Source organism: Oncorhynchus kisutch, linkage group LG1, assembly GCF_002021735.2.
Source record: "Oncorhynchus kisutch isolate 150728-3 linkage group LG1, Okis_V2, whole genome shotgun sequence".
NCBI lineage: Eukaryota > Metazoa > Chordata > Actinopteri > Salmoniformes > Salmonidae > Oncorhynchus > Oncorhynchus kisutch.
Window position 1 is genome coordinate 65,461,503 of NC_034174.2, and position 19,990 is coordinate 65,481,492.

Consider the following 19,990-nt stretch of genomic DNA (forward strand, 5'->3'; position numbering starts at 1 on the left):
AGGTGAATCCATCTCCCAGTGTCTGATGGAAAGCAGACTGAACCAGGTTTTCATCTAGGATTTTGCCCGTACTTGCTCCAATTTGTACATTTCTTTTATACTGAAAAATTCCCCAGACCTTAATGATTACAAACATACCCATAACATGATGCTGCCACCACTATGCTTGAAAATATGGAGAGTGGTACTCAGTAATGTGTTGTATTAGATTTGCCCCAAATATAGCACTTTGTATTCAGGACAAAAAGTTAATTGATTTGCCACATCTTTTGAGGTATTACTTTAGTGCCGTGTTGCAAACAGGATGCATGTTTTGGAATCACAGCCATTAAACTCTGTAACTGTTTTAAAGTTGTGCTGAAATCCCTGAGCAGTTTCTTTCTTCTCCGGCAACTGAGTTAGGAATGACGCTTGTATCGTTATCGTGACTGGGTGTAGGCTTGCCATAACAAAGGGGTTGAAAACTTATTGACTCAAGACATTTCATCTTTTCATTTTTAATACATTTTCTCATTAGCTTTATATGTTCGAATTCATAATCAAATATGCTTCCCAAAAATAACATGGTCGCTGTGGAAGAACCTTTATCTGGATTGGCAATATTCTGCATTTATCAGAGTGCCGTCAGGTAGCCTGATTTCAGATGCGTCCATTTTAACATGATTATTAGGAAATTCTTATTCTTGCAAAACATGTAAATGTTTTTATCAAACTATTATTTTAATCTGAATATCCACAGTAATCAGATGATTGTGTACATGTAACCATACTCATTATGGGGTATTGTGTGTAGGCTAGTGAAAAAAACTAACTATATTTAATACATTTTAAATACAGGCTGTTCAATAAAATGTGAAAAAAGTCCAGGGGGTTTAATACTTTCTGAAGGCAATGTACATCCACCATCATCATCTGCTCATTTATCACTCCAGTGTTAATCTGCTAAATTGGAATTATTCGCTCCTATGGCCTATTTACTGCCTACCTCCTCATGCCTTTTGCACACACTGCATATAGACTTTCTTTTTCTCTACTGTGTCATTGCCTTGTTTATTGTGTTATTGGCTTGTTTATTGTTTACTCCATGTGTAACTCTGTGTTGTTGTCTGTGCCACACTGCTTTGCTGAATCTTGGCCAGGTCACAGTTGCACATGAGAACTTGTTCTCAACTAGTCTACCTGGTTAAATAAAGGTGAAATAAAAATAATAAAATCCCCATTCTCACCCAAATGATAATGAACTACCGCAGATACTTTTGGGGGTGGAGACACCTCTTATAAGAAGAGGCACACAGGAAACAAAGTACAGGAAGACAAGTAAGTTTCATTTGCAAAGGTTGAGTGTTGCAATATTTTCCTTACTGCATGCTAGTGAACAAAGTGAAGGAGAAGATGTCCAGGCAGGGACCCCTCTCCCTGCTCACCTGGATGGGAGCCATGGGTAAGCACTGACTAACAGGATTTCACTCAGCTTAATATTATCATCAGCTCAACTAGTAAAAAACAAGTCAATTACTTTCATTACTATATATTGTATATTTTACAGTAAAAAGAATGTGAGCTTTTCCTCAGTGTGAAATATGTTGAACCTTTCACACCATTGTAAGCAATAAGTATAGTTGAAGTAGTGGAGGATATGTTTTCAAGATGGATACTTAACTTGCACAGGGATCATTTATGTGAAAGGAAGGTGCCTAATGTATTGCAAATGTCAACTTGTCATATCTTTGTTTGTGCTTTTACGTCAATAACGTTAACCCACTTCCACCAAAAAGCTTTTTTTGGTTTTGAGGCAATAGTTGGTTGGAACCACTTCATTTTTTAAACCGAGATAACACTTTATAATGCATTCATGTTTTTGAGACAGTCAATGATAAGCATTTACTATTGGCCATTTATCACACATTTTTCATGGTGAAAAAGTCATAAAGAAGTTACTTACAATGTTACAGCTACATTCACTTTTGATGGCAGTTCTGGCTGAACAACAGTAGCCTATAGCACACCTATGTTCAGTCAAGAATGTTGAAATTAGGATTCCTCAAAATACGTTTGTGCACCTTCTCAGCCACGTGCACATATTACAGACTGAACCTTGTTTACACCAACGCCTGAGCCAGACTATGATCAGCTGCGGGTCATTTTTTTCTTCAAAGGAGGGCACTCTTCGATGCTATATTTCTAGTTAGGATATATATAATATATGCAACAAATCATCCACCAACATGGTTCTGTGGCAATGCACCACATAACCAATAAGCAAAGCATTAACAATGAAGGTTCCAACACACACTGGACCAGCGCCATTTATTTGGGCTGGATTAAACAATGATGGGGCCCAGGGCAAGAACGTCTTTAACCAACTGTTAGCCTAAATGTAATTCAGAACACATCGGCGCCACCGATATTGTATATTGTAACGATTTGGGAGAAGCCCAGGTAAAATGGAGACACGTTATCCAGATGATGTGCCAGCCCAGCGATTAGCTGTTTTGTGCGTCTCCGCGGTGGGAGTGACAATATCAGTCCCATGGCCAGAGGCCAAGCGCTCAGCCAAGTTGATAACACGACAGTCTTATCACAATGCACAACAACAGAAATGCATGAATTTACTTTAGGAAACGTTCTGAATGAACATAGAGAGAATAAGCAAACTCACAAACATACCCGTCAAAAAGGACCCAGCATTTAATACCACCAGTGCATTTCAAACACACGAGCAAATCACACTTCTCCTTTCCTAAACATGTTGGCTAATAAAAACCTAGGCATTGTTGAAAACCATAACCGCTGTCAACACCAACACGCTGCTTTTTACTTTCAGTCTGTTACTCTGTGGCGAAGTACACACATCGCGTGGCCCAAACACCACAAAGCAAGCTAAAAAAAAACTATGGCCTAACTGAGGTAAGGAAGAATTCAAAAGCGGTGGTTTGCGACATTTGTGATTTGCTTTGTTCACATAAAGTGTGGAGATATCCAACCCTTGTCACATGATTAAGCTGTAAACTCTCAAAGTAACACTTAGCTTGTTTCCAATCTACTATGCTTAATGAGCACAGACAAAGCAACTGAGCTGGACAACCTTCCTGAAAGATTCATAAAGCATAGTGCTTGTGTCACTGCTAAAATGATAACGCATATTGTAAACCTTTCTATTAGTAGTGGTACATTTTCCAATGATCTCGAAACAGCCCGGGTGGTTCCGCTCCACAAGAAGAGCAGTAAAACAAATGTAGGAAACTACAGGCCTGTGTCGATTGTCAGCATGTTACCCAAAGTTGTTGAGAGATTCGTTTTTAATCAATTTGAGGAATACTGTTATGGGTGTAAGATGGCACAGTGATGCCATCTGTTGGTAAATGTTCATTACTGCAACTCTTGTGTTTTACCGGGGTGCTTGAGATACCCGGATGTGTTGTGATGTACTGAACAAGACTGGTTACTCGCGTCAATGCATCTGTCTCGTCATTTAACATTCAAACATGGTGTCAGAAGTGGGATAACTAACCATGCTTTCCGCAAATTAGAGTCACCTACTCTGGTTTACAAAAAAATGCTTATTTGTGTAAAATTTCGCCCGGAATTGGCCTTAGCTAGAGTGAGTTTGGTAGTTAGCTTCAGTGTTGTTAGCACCGGTTAGACATGGCAGCGAACATTCCCCATCCCGCCGTTATGAAGCTCAGCGGGGATTGGAGCACGAACTGGGATACGTTTAGAGGTGAATGGGAGGACTATGCGCTAGCAACGGGACTTCTGGAAAAGGAAGATGAGGTAGTGGCTGCCACTTTGAGGACTATAATGGGAAGTGAATGCCGACACGTATACAAACACAACCTGAACCTAACAGCAGCTCAGCAAGGTAACGCTATAGCTATTCTTGATGCTCTTGAACACTACTTTACGCCAGCAAAGAACGTCATCTACGAGCGTTATGTTTTCGGTCGTTGCAAACAGGAGGACGGGGAGTCCATTGACAGCTTTGTCACTAGGTTAAGGGAAAAGGCAGCTACATGTGACTATGGTGCTTAAAGAGATGAACTGATCAGAGATACGATTGTGCTTGGCATAACTGATGAGGGCACCCGCAGACGTTTGCTGAGAGAACGTGACCTGACGCTGGCCTTGGCAGTGGAGACATGCCGTGCAGCAGGGCTTACAGCTGCTGGAGCGAGAAGTAAGAAGCAGAGTAGTTCATTTTAATTTTTTTTCTTTACTCCGTTGGGTTTGTTGTCTCTTGAATCCTGTCGGATTCTTTTTATGAAAAATGTATTGAGAATTGAGAGCGATACTACTAAGGTCCATGGAGCTAGAAAGGCAACATATGGACAATGTCAATGCTACATTCAGGCAGCCAGTAAAGAAATTCCCCATTGCCACAGCTAATGCTAATACTACAGCCAACTCTGCAGTAGACAACCCCAATACATGCCGATATTGTGGCATTTCTCATGGACTAGGAAAAGAACACTGCCCAGCCTATGGAAAAATATGCAAATCCTGTGGTACAGCTAATCACTTCGCAAGGGTCTGCATGAAAAGCAAGAGAAAGGAGGGTAAAGTGCACTCCATGGAAACAAACACAGATGAAGGGAACGACAGCACAGAGGATGTATATGCTAGCGAGTGCATAGGGGCAGTGAGGGCAAATGGACAAAAGTGGGTTGTCACTCTGCTACATAATAATAAACCACAGCAATGCCAGCTAGATTCAGGGGCCACATGCAACGTTATTAGCCTTAAAGACAAAAGGAGGCTCGCGCCCAGAGACAAACTCACACAGAGTAGCACCAAGCTGAAACTGTATTCAGGCTAGTTCATGACCTCTTTAGGCCTGTTTGTGACAGAGTGTGTTTTACGTGGCCAGAAATACACCCTTGAGTTTGAAATAGTTGAGGCTAGTCAACAGCCATTACTGTCAGGTTCTACATGCGAGCGCCTTGGACTTATTAACTTCACCATCCCAGCTGATCTTAACATTATAGACAAAGTCCAGGCTGGGCCCCTGAGCAAGGAGACACTCCTAAGCAAGTACCATGATGTCTTCAACGCACCGGTTGAGTCAGTTCCCGGGGAAGTCCACTTTGAGTTGGACGCAGCAATCCAGCCTGTCCAGTGTGCACCCCGCAATGTACCAGTGGCCATGAAAGCAGCTACGAAGGCTCAGCTTGACAAATATGAAGCAGATGGCCACATCATATCCGTCACTGAGCCTACAGACTGGGTATGGTTATCGTCAAGAAACCAGACAAGCTACGGATATGCATTGATCCTAAATACCTCAACCGGGCTCTGCGACGTTCACATTACATTATGCCCACGTTGGATGTTCTTTACAAGCTCCCAAAGCCCAGAGTCTTCACGCTTGTGGATGCCAGAGATGCCTTCCTGCAGTGCAAGCTCGATGAGCCCAGCAGCTACATGACCACCTTTTGGACACCCTGGGGCAGGAAGAGGTGGTTGAAGCTTCCGTTTGGTGTCTCCGTGGCTCCAGAGGTGTATCAGCGGAAACAGCATGAGCTGTTGATGGGACTCAGTGGCGTGGAACCCATAGCAGATGACATCCTCGTAGTGGGCTATGGGGACAGTGATGAGGAGGAAGAATGTGACCATGACGCCAAGCTGCTGGCCCTGATGGTCAGATGCAGACAGGTCAAGCTAAGGCTAAGCATAAAAAAGCTTCAGTTTAAAGTGCCAGAGGTCCGCTTTCATGGGCACATCTTGTCCTCCACCGGATTGAAGGCGGATCCTGAAAAAGTGAAGGCTGTCTTGGAAATGCCCCACCCATCTGACGTGAAGGGAGTGCAGCGCTTCGTCGGATTCGTCACCTACCTGGCCTAATTCCTACCGCGGCTCTCTGAAGTGTGTGAGCCACTGAGGAGGCTCATGGACAAGGGCACCATCTGACATTGGCTCCCAAAACATGACGCAGCGGTGAGGGAAATAAAACAACTGGTCACCCAGACACCTGTACTGCGATACTACAACATGTCAAAACCTGTCACGATTCAGTGACTCAAGCCAGTATGGACTTGGCTGTTGCCTCATGCAGGAGGGCCAGCCTGTGGCAATCGCCTCTAGGGCACTCACCCCAACAGAGCAGAACTATGCCCAGATAGAGAAGGAGTGCCTCAGCATTGTGTTTGCATGCCAACGCTTCCACCACTACCTGTACGGGCGCGACAATATTACCGCCGAGACAGATCACAAGACCCTTATTGCTATATTCAGCAAGCCTCTCCTGAATGCCCCAAAACGACTGCAGAGCATGCTACTGGCCCTACAAAACTACAACCTCAAGGTGGTTGTAGTTTTGGCCAGGGCCAGAGATGTATGTGAGTGACACGCTCAGCAGGGCTACTGCATCAGGCACTCACACACGCTCCATGCATGAACAACACGCAGTGTGCAGCTTACAAACAGAGCAAGTGGATGTTGAACACATCAACCAGGCTGACTACCTCAATGTTACGGACCAGCACCATATACAAATCAGACAGCACACAGACGGGGAAGGGCAACTCCAGGCATTGAGGTCTGTGATTCTAATATGAATGAATATGCCATTGAGCAACAGAGAGAGACGATGATGTCCCCTCGGATTGCTGAGCCAGCACCTACTCAGAACCCTGATGGCCAAAGGGGTCGCATGACAAAAGACAGAACCCCAGCAAGTCACATGGGGCCTGAGGCACTGGGCGAAGAGCCAGGGGATCACAGGTCGGCCGCTTCCTCGCCCATCAATTCTCCCCTTAGACATTCAGGTGACATGCCTGTGCGGGAACCCGCAGTCCTCGCAGACTCCTCGCGTGTCTTTTCACGCTGCAGGAATCTGTCCCAGCCACCAAAAATACTTAATCGGTAGGTTGCCCATCAGGGGTTGTTGACAGAGATAAAAGTGAAGAGAATATCAAAATGTGTTGTTGTTACCTGAGAGAGAGAAAAAAAAACTAAACTGTTCATGTTGGAAATTGTTACTAGGTTTGTTTTGTTAGTGAATTGACACCCCCTGTCGTATTTTATTAAATGGAAGATGTTATGGGTGTAAGATGGCACAGTGATGCCATCTGTTGGTAAATGTTCATTACTGCAACTCTTGTGTTTTACCGGGGTGCTTGAGATACCCGGATGTGTTGTGATGTACTGAACAAGACTGGTTAGTCGCATCAATGCCTCTGTCTCGTCATTTAACATTCAAACAAATACCTTCTCGATCACAAACGTCTTTATGAACTCCAATCTGGCTTTAGAACAGCTCATACTTGCCTTATCCACCTTTTTGACCACATTAAGCAGGAAAGTGAGAAGGGGAACTATACAGGTATGGTCATGTTAGACTTGCAGAAAGCTTTTGACACTGTGGACCATGATATTCTGATGAAACTGAAATTCATGGGTCTAAATGATGTAGCAGTGAATTCATTTAGGTCTTATCTGACCAACAGAACACAAGTATGTAATGTTGGTGATGTTCTGTCAGAGGCCAAAGAAATATCCTGTACCGCAGAGATCAATTTTAGGGCCTCCTTATTTCTTACATACGTTAATGATATGCCAGATACTGTAAAGTGGAAACTCATGCTTTTACGCTGATTGATGACAGCAATAGTTGTATCAGGGAAGGATACAGTTTACATAGAGGAGACCCTGAGTAAGGAATTGCATTTCGTTAGAGATTGGTTGACTGACAACAAATTGTCGCTACATTTGGGAAAAACTTTATCGAATTTGTTTGGAACAAAACGTAGACAGCTTAAGGCTGACGAGATAAAGGTCAAGAAGATTGAATCTAAAACTAGGTCAATCCCTTTCCGGAGACCTGATTTCTGCAAAACTATTTCTAAAATGGTGAACAAATTGACATTTTTATATCGTAACACCAGATATTTTAGGATCAAAGTTAAGAAGCTGCTTGTCCCAACCTTGATTCAGTGTCATTTTAATTTTGCCTGCTCTGCTTGGTATAGTGGGCTATCAATAAAAACAAAAAAGAGAATGCAGGTCATGCAAAATAATGTTATCAGGTATATGCTGAATGTCCACCCTAGGACCCACATAGGTATACAGGAGTTCCGGGAGGTGGGCTTGTTGCCTTTGGAGTCCAGAGTGGACCAATTTAAACTTAATCATATGTTTGATATCTTAAATGATTGTGTTACGCCCCTGAAAACAGGGGAGAAATAATCACGAGAGTGATACGGTGTTGTATTCTCAATTAAACTTTTAGTTCAATCATTTCACAAAAGTAACACATTACAAAACAACAGAAAAACCATTATACAAATAACACAGCAAAATATCTCATTAACAACGCACATGTTCATTCACAATCGACATAAGATGGCAGCTACTCTCAGTACGATGCTATTCTTCGCTACAACCGAGCAGGGCTAATATTACTCTCTGCAAATTTAACTCTAACTTCCTCAAGATGTTACTAAAACACACCTTAAACACTCTTGACATGTTAGTGAGTTATAACATTTAAATGACTCTAAATGACTTTTTTTTATCATCAATAAAGTACCTGAAAACAGGGGAGAAATAACCACGAGAGTGATACGGTATTGTTTTCTCAATTCAACTTTAAAGACCGCGATTTCCCGGCTCATAGATTAAGAGCATTTCGTAGATCACAGATTAACACTTTTAGGCACCACAAAATAAAGTAATCAATATAAGGTTTACACATTACTCTCACAATTCGTACCCTTTGACAGATTTTAACTTTAACACAATTATATGAATGTTATCAATCTCTATCAACTAATATTGAATGCATCTTCTTTTTAACCTTAGATGTTTTAAGATCCTCACATACTATGAACTTACTAATACTTTTTAATGTATAACAGGCTATGAATATTTCCTTTAACCTGTCACAATTGCACCAGATTATATGAAAAAAACACATTGATATGGTCTTTAACAGCACAGTTACAATAACAGAGCTAGTGTTATGTCTTGTAAAATCCCAAGAGTAAACAGTACTGCGAGGAACACATTTTTATATACAGGCATTTGTCTATGGAATAGCCTCCCCTAGGAGATCAAGCAAAAAAAATGTAGAAATAGCTTTAAAAAGCAGGAAAAGGTTTTCATTTGGAAGAGGTTGTCTAAGTAAGAGAAACCCCTCCACTGCCCCTTGTGCCCCCTACTGCTGGTCAGGTGTATTTATTTGAATGATAGTTACGATGTGCAATGCAATGTTTTAATGTAGAAATGAATATGGTATGATTCTTAAGGCTAAGGAAAACTGCCGTGAATAGTGACAGTTTTTAGGATTGTCAATATAAATTAATGTATATATTGTTGTTTGTAATTTTATCTGGCCTTTTATTCATTATATGTGTTATTGTTTTTACCATTGAGGATCACTTTGGAAACAAGCGTTTTAATACTTTCAAGTGATATCCTCTGGGTTCACATTGTACATTTTGTTGTACATGTCTGTTACTCAAAATAAATGCAATATGTGATAGTAGGCCTATATTATGAAGGCCTATATGATATTAAAATCTGTCTCTAATGGATATTATTTGCCTCTGTCTTGCACAGGTCAGGTCAGGTGGTATGGCAGCATAGGCCTACGAATTATAGATTTGTATATTAATTACCCTAATTTCTCATTTACACATCTCTCGATCTTCACTGTTCCTGTCCTGCACAATTCACGCATCTCCACTGGCATCAGCTCCACTGGGCTCTCTCTATTCCTAATAGCTCTTAGATGAGTTGCCTAGCTCAATGCCAGTCCCAGTAATAGCATTAAAGTTTGGTCACTTATTTTGAGCAATTTTTTTATTTATTTTTAATGATAAATTGATAGTCTATATTTCTGCACTGATACACTGCGAACTTAGGTTACAGGACAGACAGTGATAATTAGTTCACGCAACTCCTGCTGTAGATACTGGTGTGGATTATGTATACATATATATTCAATTGTTGATAGACTTATTTTCACTGAGCATTATCTAACATATTACATGGGAAATTATGCCAATTTCCCATGTTGTATGGAAGATCTGATATCTAAGATGACAGGCCTGATCTTGACATAATAATCATATGGAGTCATGCAATAACATGCTGTGTTGTCCTCCCACTAGGACTCACCGGGAAAGCATGCATTTGATTAGTCTACAGATGAAATACATTGTGATGAACTTCACAGGGTGGTGAAAGTGCAAGATGATGAGCTTTGGTGATCATTTCCAATAAATATTGAGGGTTTTATTCTGGTGACATGCTCATTTAAAAAAAAAATCGCTCATATACTTTTATCCTCAACAAGTCAATTTGATCTCTGGTGTGAAAGAGTGCATATTGTTTTTATGGAGGTTTTAGAATATTCGTATGAAAATCTGTCGCCAATTGGATGGACACCTAGCTAATCATCTGATTGTGCTTCTCTACCCTTCTTTTCCAGCTGTCTCTTCAATGGCTTTCAACATTGATGAAGCAAACCCAAAAATCTACAAGGGGGAGGAAAAGGATTTCTTTGGATACAAAGTCCTGCAATTCATATCTGGCAAGGAGAAAGGGCAAGTGTTACTGTTATCATAGTAGTGAAAAATGCAATGCATTATGTTACAAACTTAATGTGCAAAACAGTATTACACACCTGAGGAAACAAAAATAACCAGAAAAATGCACCTATGTCTGCAAACATGCACTATATACAGTACCAATCACAAATCTGGACACATCTACTCATTCAAGGGGTTTTCTTTATTTGTTAAACTATTTTCTACATTGTAGAATAATAGTGATGACATTAAAACTATGAAATAACACATATAAAATCATGTAGCCAAAAAAGTATTAAACAAATCAAAGATTTTAGATTTTAGATTATTCAAAGTAGCCACCCTTTGCCTTGATGACAGCTCTGCACACTCTTTCTAAACCAGCTTCATGGGAATGCTTTTCCATCAGTCTTAAAGGAGTTCCCACACATGCTGAGCACTTGTTGGCTGCTTTTCCTTCACTCTGCGGTCCAACTCATCCCAAACCATCTCAATTGGGTTGAGATTGGGTGGTTGTGGAGGCCAGGTCATCTGATGCAGCACTCCATCACGCTCCTTCTTGGTCAAATAGCCTTTACACAGCCTGGAGGTGTATTTTGGGTCATTATCCTGTTGGAAAACAAATAATAGTCCCACTATGTGCAAACCAGATGGGATGGCGTATCACTGCAGAATGCTGTGGTAGCCATGCTGGTTAAGTGTGCCTTGAATTCTAAATAAATCACAGACGGTGTCACCAGCAAAGCACCCCCACACCATCACACCTCCTCCTCCATGCTTCCAGTGGGAACCACACATGCAGAGATCATCCCTTCAGCTACTCATCCCTTCACAAAGACACAGTGGTTGGAACTAAACATCTCAAATTTGTACTCATCAGACCAAAGGACAGATTTCCACCGGTCTAATGTCCATTGCTCGTGTTTCTTGGCCCAAGCAAATCACTTCTTGTTATTGGTGTCCTCTAGTAGTGGCTTCTTTTTGACCATGAAGGCCTGATTCACACAGTCTCCTGCTGAGATGTGTCTGTTACTTGAACTCAGTGAAGCATTTATTTGGTCTGCAATCTGAGGTGCAGTTAACTCTAATGAACTTATCCTCTGCAGCTTATCCTCTAATGAACTTATCATCTCCTTTCCTGTGGCGGTTCTCATGAGAGCCAGTTTCATCATAGCGCTTGATGGGTTTTGCGACTGCACTTTAAGAAACTTTCAACGTTCTTGTTGAGAGAATACCAAGAGTGTTCAAAGCTGTCATTAAGACAAAGGGCTATTGCAGCAGACGACCACACCGGGTTCCACTCCTATCAGCTAAAAACAAGAAGAAGTGGCTCCAGTGGGCACGTGATCACCAACACTGGACAATTGAGGACTGGAAAAACATTGCCTGGTCTGATGAATCACGGTTCCTGTTGCTTCATCCTGATGGTAGAATCAGGATTTGGCGTAAGCAGCATAAGTCCATGGATCCATCCTGCCTGGTATCAACGGTACAGGCTGGTGGAGGTGGTGTACTGGTGTGGAGAATGGTTTCCTGGCACACGTCAGGTCCCATGGTACCAATTGAGTAACAAATGTTTCCGACACCTTGTAGAATCCATGACTCGAAGAATTCAGGCTGTTCTAGAGGTAAAGGGTGTACATAATAAACTGAATGTATATATAAGTAGTGACACAGGCTCATCTAAATCAACCAATCTATACTGTTATTTCTCACCCACAGGGTAATGGTCAGTGCTCCATATCAGAAGAACGGATCTGGTGGAATCTGTAGATGTGCTCAAGACAGAACAGACTGTACAGACTGTTACACTCCTCAAGGTAGAGATGGAAGTTGATGATACACTATACTGTACTTACTGGACTGCAATTTAGAAAGGTGGTTACCTTAACAAAATGAATAATTATATGAATTATTAGAACATGTAACCTACCACGGTAACCATGGCTAATCGATATTTGTCAGAGTATTAAAATATTGCTGAAATGTCAACAAGATCTTGAAAATGAGAAACACTAGTTGATTCTGCAAGTCTGCCTTTTGCCTTCCAACAGAAACTGACACAATCAAGTACATTGGACTGTCTATGGCTGGACATTCTACTTCTCCTCCAACATTCACTGTAAGATAACCACCATGTTCTTGTTTTCAAGTACTCAATGTGAGTATGTGTAATATATGTGTTTGGCTGTGTTGACATTGGCAGCCCAATTATGATCTTGATTTCACTAATTGTTATTTTGAACAATCAGATCAGCTCTGAAAAATATCTGATGTGATTGGACAGAATACCAATTAGTGTGAAAAATATCAGAATTGGGCTGCCTGTTTAAATCCAAATGACTTGTTTCACTTAAGTCATAAAACAATTCCTCAGCTATCTAAAAATGATCATGGCAAATTCCTGTAACTGTCTTTGGAGACATCTGAGGTCCATCAGACAACCCATTATTTTATCACATTTACAATGATTTATTCTCCTCATTCAGGCCTGCAGCCCTGGTCTGGCACACGAGTGTGATGGGAACTCCTATCTGAACAGTATCTGTTATCAGTTCAACAGCCAGCTCCAGATCACCTCGAACTTCACACCTGCCTTCCAAGGTATAATGGCGAAACTTGAAGACAATTGTTGATAATAATAACATAACCCAAGGGTTTTAGGTATACATTGACTGTTTATTCATGTCATGTTAAATTACATTAGGTCACAAAATATGAATTGTGAATGATAAGATTTAGATTCCTGAATATGTAAAGATTGTTGTGAGTGTTATCCATCATATACATTTATGTAATTCACTTTCTCTTACAGAATGTACTAAGAGAATAGTCGACCTCGTTTTCCTCTTTGACGGATCAGGAAGCATGACAACGGAGGAATTTGATAAGAACAAAGGTTTCATAAACAATATCATGACAACCCTAAAAAACTCCTCAATCAAGGTAAACTTCCCTTTAAATGTAATAACTTGAATCATGCTTGTGAGGTTGCTGAACATACATCTGTTTATCTACACTCTTAGAAGAAGCTTTTGGGTTGCCACACCAGCAGAACCTTTCCAGTTCAAACAGGTTCCTTGAGGAACGCCTCTGAAAAGGGTCTTCGAGGAGCCCCTGTGTAAAGTTTCAAACCGGAATCTTTTTGTGATGGGAGGAGTTACATTTTGAACCTTTCTAATAATATATTGTAGAGGTGGCAGCCTATCAGATTGTAGGAGTGGCTTATTGGAGGTGTCGCTTTCGGATGCTTATTTTTGGCCACCCGTTAGCGTAAATGTTTGTACACTGCAAAAAAATAAACTTGAATATTTATACATATTTATTCTAATATAATATTAAGAATACTTACATTTATGTTAACATATAGTATAGTAATGTGGCAACTATTCTAAACTCGGGAGTGGCATAGGCTCTTGAGGATCTCATATGCCTCTATTGATGAAGGTACAAAACTGTCGGTCTTAAACCTTAACATGGGATTACAATACAACAGATCAGATGAATAGGAATGACATTTACTCTAACGGGTGACCAAAAAAAAAATATGTTAAAGCCACATGACTACTAAGCCGTGCCTCCACTCCAGGGTTCCTCCAGGAGCCCAATGCTACATTGAACCATTAACCGTTCCTCCAAGAACCCCTCAACTAACCAAAGGTGTAAATATGAACCATTGACTAGAAATGGTTCCTTGTAGAACCTCAGGGGTTCCTTGAGGATCTTCAGGGTTCCTCGAGTCACCACTAATTCTAAGAGTGTATGTGCAATACCCATGAATGTCGCTGCATGGAAAGTATGGAATGAAATCAGTAATAGTCAACTTTTCCTCTTTTTTTAAACCACAGTTTGCAGCGGTTCAGTTCTCATCAATAGCCAGGACAGTTTTCAACTTCAATGACTACCAAGAGGGGAGAGCCTTGACTAATCTTTGGAAAGAAAAGCACATGTCTAGTCTAACCAACACACATCAGGCGATAGACTTTCTTTTGTAGGTCACAGTTGAACATTATTAATCAGTTTTACTTGATGAACGGGGATTGTGGTGTAAGAAAGATAGCTTGATCTGTTGTTTGTATACATCTAATTCAGGAAAAACATTTTTGAAAACCAAGCCGCCGGCGCCACCGCAGATGCAACTAAAGTACTGGTCATAATAACAGATGGAAATCCCAGTGATACTGATAAAAGGTTTAACTCTATCAACGGAAGTGAATACAAAAACATCATCCGTTTCGTTATTGGGGTAAGTCCTTAAAAGGGGAGAGTCTGTATCCCCCCAACACAACACCACACAATTGTATGACTAAATTAATTTGAAACTGGTTTTATTACCATAACTACAGCTGGTTGATCACTAGCCAATACATCTTGACGAGGAGGCATGCTCTCCTCCTAGTTGAAACGACCAAAGGCCAATATATTTGCATCTCTGTGAACTTCAAGTGAAATGGTTTGAAAACGTACCTAAATCCAGGGATGGAAGATGTCGCTGTAGTGCTACAGTACTTATCCCACAACAATCTACGGTGAATGAAGAAGATTGAAATACAGCAAGTTTTTTATTAAACTGCCTCGTTCATCCTCATGCTAGTTAGCTTGTTCATCCTCATGCTAGTTAGCTAATGCTAAAGCAGCATCTGATCAATTTACCGTCAATTCTCGATTTACCTTCCATCCCTAGATTGAGGTACATTTTCAAATAATTTCACTTAAAGTTCACAGAGGTGCAAATACAGTGGGGCAAAAAATTGATTTAGTCAGCCACCAATTGTGCAAGTTCTCCCACTTAAAAAGATGAGAGAGGCCTGTAATTTTCATCATAGGTACACTTCAACTATGACAGACAAAATTAGGAAAAAAATCCCAGAAAATCACATTGTAGGATTTTTAATACATTTATTTGCAAATTATGGTGGAAAATAAGTATTTGCTCAATAACAAAAGTTTATCTCAATACTTTGTTATATACCCTTTGTTGGCAATGACAGAGGTCAAACGTTTTCTGTAAGTTTTCACACACATTTCACACTGCTGGTATTTTGGCCGTTTCCTCCATGCAGATCTCCTCTAGAGCAGTGATGTTTAGGGGCTGTTGCTGGGCAACACAGACTTTCAACTCCCTCCAAAAATGTTCTATGGGGTTGAGATCTGGAGACTGGCTAGGCCACTCCAGGACCTTGAAATGCTTCTTACGAAGCCAATCCTTCTTTGCCTGGGCGGTGTGTTTGGGATCATTGTCATGCTGAAAGACCCAGCCACATTTCATCTTCAATGCCCTTGCTGATGGAAGGAGGTTTTCACTCAAAATCTCACGATACATGGCCCCATTCATTCTTTCCTTTACAAGGATCAGTCGTCCTGGTCCCTTTGCAGAAAAACAGCCCCAAAGCATGATGTTTCCACCCCCATGCTTCACAGTAGGTATGGTGTTCTTTGGATGCAACTCAGCATTCTTTGTCTTCCAAACACGAGTTGAGTTTTTTCCAAAAAGTTCTATTTTGGTTTCATCTGACCATATGACTTTCTCCCAATGTTCTTCTGGATCATCCAAATGCTCTCTAGCAAACTTCAGACGGGCCTGGACATGTACTGGCTTAAGCAGTGTCCACGTCTGGCACTGCAGGATTTGAGTCCCTGGCGGCGTAGTGTGTTACTGATGGTAGGCTTTGTTACTTTGATCCCAGCTCTCTGCAGGTCATTCACTAGGTCCCCCCGTGTGGTTCTTGGATTTTTGCTCACCGTTCTTGTGATCATTTTGACCCCACGGGGTGAGATCTTGCGTAGAGCCCCAGATCGAGGGGCTCTTGTTTCTGGTGTCCTTTGACAGCTCTTTGGTCTTGGCCATAGTGGAGTTTGGAGTGTGACTGTTTGAGGTTGTGGACAGGTGTCTTTTATACTGATAATAAGTTCAAATAGGTGCCATTAATACAGGTAACGAGTGGAGGACAGAGGAGCCTCTTAAAGAAGAGGTCAGGTCTGTGAGAGCCAGAAATCTTGCTTGTTTGTAGGTGACCAAATACTTATTTTCCACCATAATTTGCAAATAAATTCATTAAAAATCCTACAATGTGAGTTTCTGGATTTTATTTCCTCATTTTGTCTGTCATAGTTGAAGTGTACCTATGATGAAAATTACAGGCCTCTCTCATCTTTTTAAGTGGGAGAACTTGCACAATTGGTGGCTGACTAAATACTTCTTTGCCCCACTGTATATTGGCATATGGTCGTTTCGACTAGTTGATCACCAGTGTATACCAGTGTTAGTGCTTTTAATGTATGATTTCAATGTATGCTGCTTACATTCATGTGTTTTCCCCAAATAATACACAAGCTGGGGAGTTTTTTAAAGCTGCAATGTATGTACCTTTTTGGGCGACCCAATCAATTTCACATAGAAATGTGTGTTATAGATCTGTCACTCTCATTGAAAGCAAGTCTAAGAAGCGGTAGATCTGGTTGATCTGTTCTATGTGCGCTATTTTTATGCTTTACGTTTTTATGTTTCGATTTAGTGTATTTTACTTTCAGTTTTGTACACCAGCTTCAAACAGCTGAAAGTACAATATATTTGGTAATGGAAAATATATTTCACAGCGGTTTGGATGGTACAATGATTCTCTACACTTTACTTCCACTTTTTGTCACAAACTGAAATGAAGCGAACTATTAGAAATGGCAGAGCGATTTCTGCATAGTGCATATTTCACCTGTTAGAATCCTTTAACTTTGTGCTACATGCCACAGGGCCAACACACAACAAAGGCCATACTCTTGATCTCCTGCTGTCCTATGGTCTGAATTATTGATAACTTGGAAACTATTGATGTGTGTCTCTGACCATCTCAGTATTGGTTTTAAAATGCTTTCTCCCCCATCTAAAAATGTGTCTGTTCCCACTCCCATCAATACCTCTACAACTGCTAGTAAATTTACCAATGCTTTTTAATCCTCTGCTAATGATCCTGTTGTGTGACATCACACTGATGATTTGCTGAACAGGTTCAATTACATACGGTATGTCAGGCTACGTTAGGCTCAGCGACAGCAGTTAAAACCAAGGATAAACTGTCTGCCAGAGTCTCACCTTGGTTGGATGACCACACTCGTTACCCTTAAAATGTTTTTTAAAATAAATGCTGAACGTAAAAGGAAAGCCTGCTAACATCAAGTATTCTATGAGATAATGAAGTATCTGATGAGAAATTACAATGTTGTGATTAAAGATGCAAGATCAAACTACTTATCTACCCTGATTTAGCAGACAAGATATGTTTATGTCCCTTGCCATTATTTTATATTATATGATTTTATGGAAAGTAGAATATAATTTAATTTAGCAAATTAAATAGAAAGGATATTTTTCCCATTCCAGATTGAGAGTGCACATATGAAGTGGCTATATCGAGCTTAAAAGTGATCATCTGAAACATGTCCTATAAACTAGATGTATAGTTATTTGGTAACTTTAGTTGTGAATGATACAAACCTTGGAATGCCTTAGAAATCAAAAGATATATGGGCTACATGATGTGACTATAGGCTATTGATGATTCGAGAAAGTCAAACTTTTGCTCTGTTCCTTGTCTCAGGCTGCACACACTGTTCTCTCATCATATGATCATATTTTCGCTCCATCAATTCCAGATTTGATTTACTAATATGTCAAATTAGTTTTGATTTAGAATGGCCCAGGAAGAAGGGCAAGACAAAAAATATGCACTCGAATCATCCCAATGCACTCGAATAGCGAATGGAGGCCACTTTCCGGCTGGTACATTTTTCACTGGCATTGGTCAGGCTACTTCGGCTATTTCACTGCGCGACCGGTGATATTCCTCCCAAACTCTGTATGCTCTTTAACCCTGTTCCTGCAGCTACCCAGTACTTAATTTGGGAAATCAAGTGAAATCTGTTCGGGAACATCGATAGTATGTTTTCACAACGAAACATATTTCATTAAACTGTTGATGCCCCTCTCTGCACACACTGTGAGCTATTCTGTAGCTAAAGGTGATGTGTCTGCCTGTTAATTTTGAAAATATACAAAATTCCCTATTACTAGGCTATTCAAAATCAAATAATAATTCACTATAATTGTAGGCTAACTCAGATTTATATTATAGACCAATTATGTACCAAGATATCTTAAATCAGTATAAAAAAATGTGCCGTGTGTAATATGCAGTAGGCACAGTCATTATTTTCATTACATTTCTGTTTTTTGGGGGGGGGGGGGGGGTATGCATAAGCTCTAGTGTTTTGAATTAATCATCACCTTATAAAGCGCTGTCCATTTCGTTGTGTTAGACTTGGAAACAACATCCACAACAACTATGTTTTCCACTCACTTTCAACCTGTTGTTGAACTTCTTTCTTCAAATTGATCAATCACAATGAGGTGAGTTTTAAAACAACATACTGTTTTGATGATAAGTGTTCATTAGCGAGTTGGGTACTACTAACTCATGTCCAGAGTGCATAAGAGATTACTGTGACTCACAGTTATGTAGAGTTTTTCAGTGAGCATGGGTGGTTCAGTATCATCCCCAACACCTATTCACTATGGTGTTCCTCAGGGATCAACTCTAGGCCCCACTTTTCACCCCTTGTACATGCTTCCCCTTGGTGACATCATCCGCAATCCTAACATTCAGTTTCACTGCTATGCAGATGACACGCAGCTTTGTTTTCCAATCAGACCCAGTGACCAACCTAGTGTAGCTACCATTCACAAGTGTCTTGTTGACATCAAATGCTTGACAATTTATCCGGCTCAACAATAAGAAATCTGAGGTTATTTTATTTGGCCCCCACCTGACCTCGAGCTGCATGTGAAGGTTGTCCAGACCCGCCTTTACGATATCATCTAAGAAATACATTGCCTTCCGTAATTATTGGGATAGTGAAGCATTTTTTTAATTTGAGCTCTATACTCCAAAAGTTTGGATTTGTAATGAAACAGTTACTATGAGGTTAAAGTATAGATTATCAACTTTAATTTGAGGGTTTTTGTGTAAATATTGGTTGTGTCGTTTAGAAATGACAACACTTTCTATACATTCTACACTTTCTGTAGTTCCCATATTTCAGGGTAACAAAAGTATTGGGATTGGATTGACAGGTGTTTCTGGTTAGTCAGGTGTGTTCCGTGACATCATTTGTGTAGGCACAAGAGAGCTGTCATTGTCTAGTCTTGAGTCTAGGCTTTGCGTTTGCCTTTGGTGGAAGGAGAACTAAGGATTCCATCTTTAAGGCTTGGTTAAGCCCCATTCCATTTCTTAGATATTTTATCTCCCTATGAACCAGGATGCAGCTTGAGATCCTCTGACAGGGCACTGTTGGCCATTCCAAGGTCCAGGTTGAATTTGTATTTTTATTCTCCTTCCTCCTGTTTATTACTTTTCTTTTCTTTTTAATGATGTGAAGCACTTTGTTACTTTTATTAAAAAGCACTA

At 40.5% G+C, this 19,990-nt stretch overlaps 1 protein-coding gene across 10 annotated transcripts in view; it reads left to right on the top strand.

The window, feature by feature from the left end:
* Positions 1–1,296: 1,296 nt before the first annotated feature.
* Positions 1,297–19,990, top strand: part of LOC109882882 (integrin alpha-X-like) — a 38,003-nt gene continuing 19,309 nt past the window's right edge. For 5 of the 10 annotated variants that reach the window (XR_004210772.1, XM_031830033.1, XM_031830035.1 and 2 more), the window contains exons 1-8: positions 3,426–3,862; positions 10,433–10,547; positions 12,255–12,352; positions 12,587–12,654; positions 13,022–13,136; positions 13,348–13,478; positions 14,381–14,523; positions 14,625–14,778. Coding sequence is in view for 9 of the 10 variants with exons in the window: in XM_031830033.1 (XP_031685893.1) it covers positions 3,646–3,862; positions 10,433–10,547; positions 12,255–12,352; positions 12,587–12,654; positions 13,022–13,136; positions 13,348–13,478; positions 14,381–14,523; positions 14,625–14,778 (1,041 nt within the window). In the remaining variant the exon portion in view is untranslated. Of the gene's footprint in view, positions 1,442–2,790; positions 2,908–3,425; positions 3,863–3,949; positions 4,178–6,753; positions 6,862–10,432; positions 10,548–12,254; positions 12,353–12,586; positions 12,655–13,021; positions 13,137–13,347; positions 13,479–14,380; positions 14,524–14,624; positions 14,779–19,990 lie in introns of those variants that run through there. The other 5 variants (XM_031830045.1, XM_031830052.1, XM_031830057.1 and 2 more) reach the window with 5 other exon arrangements.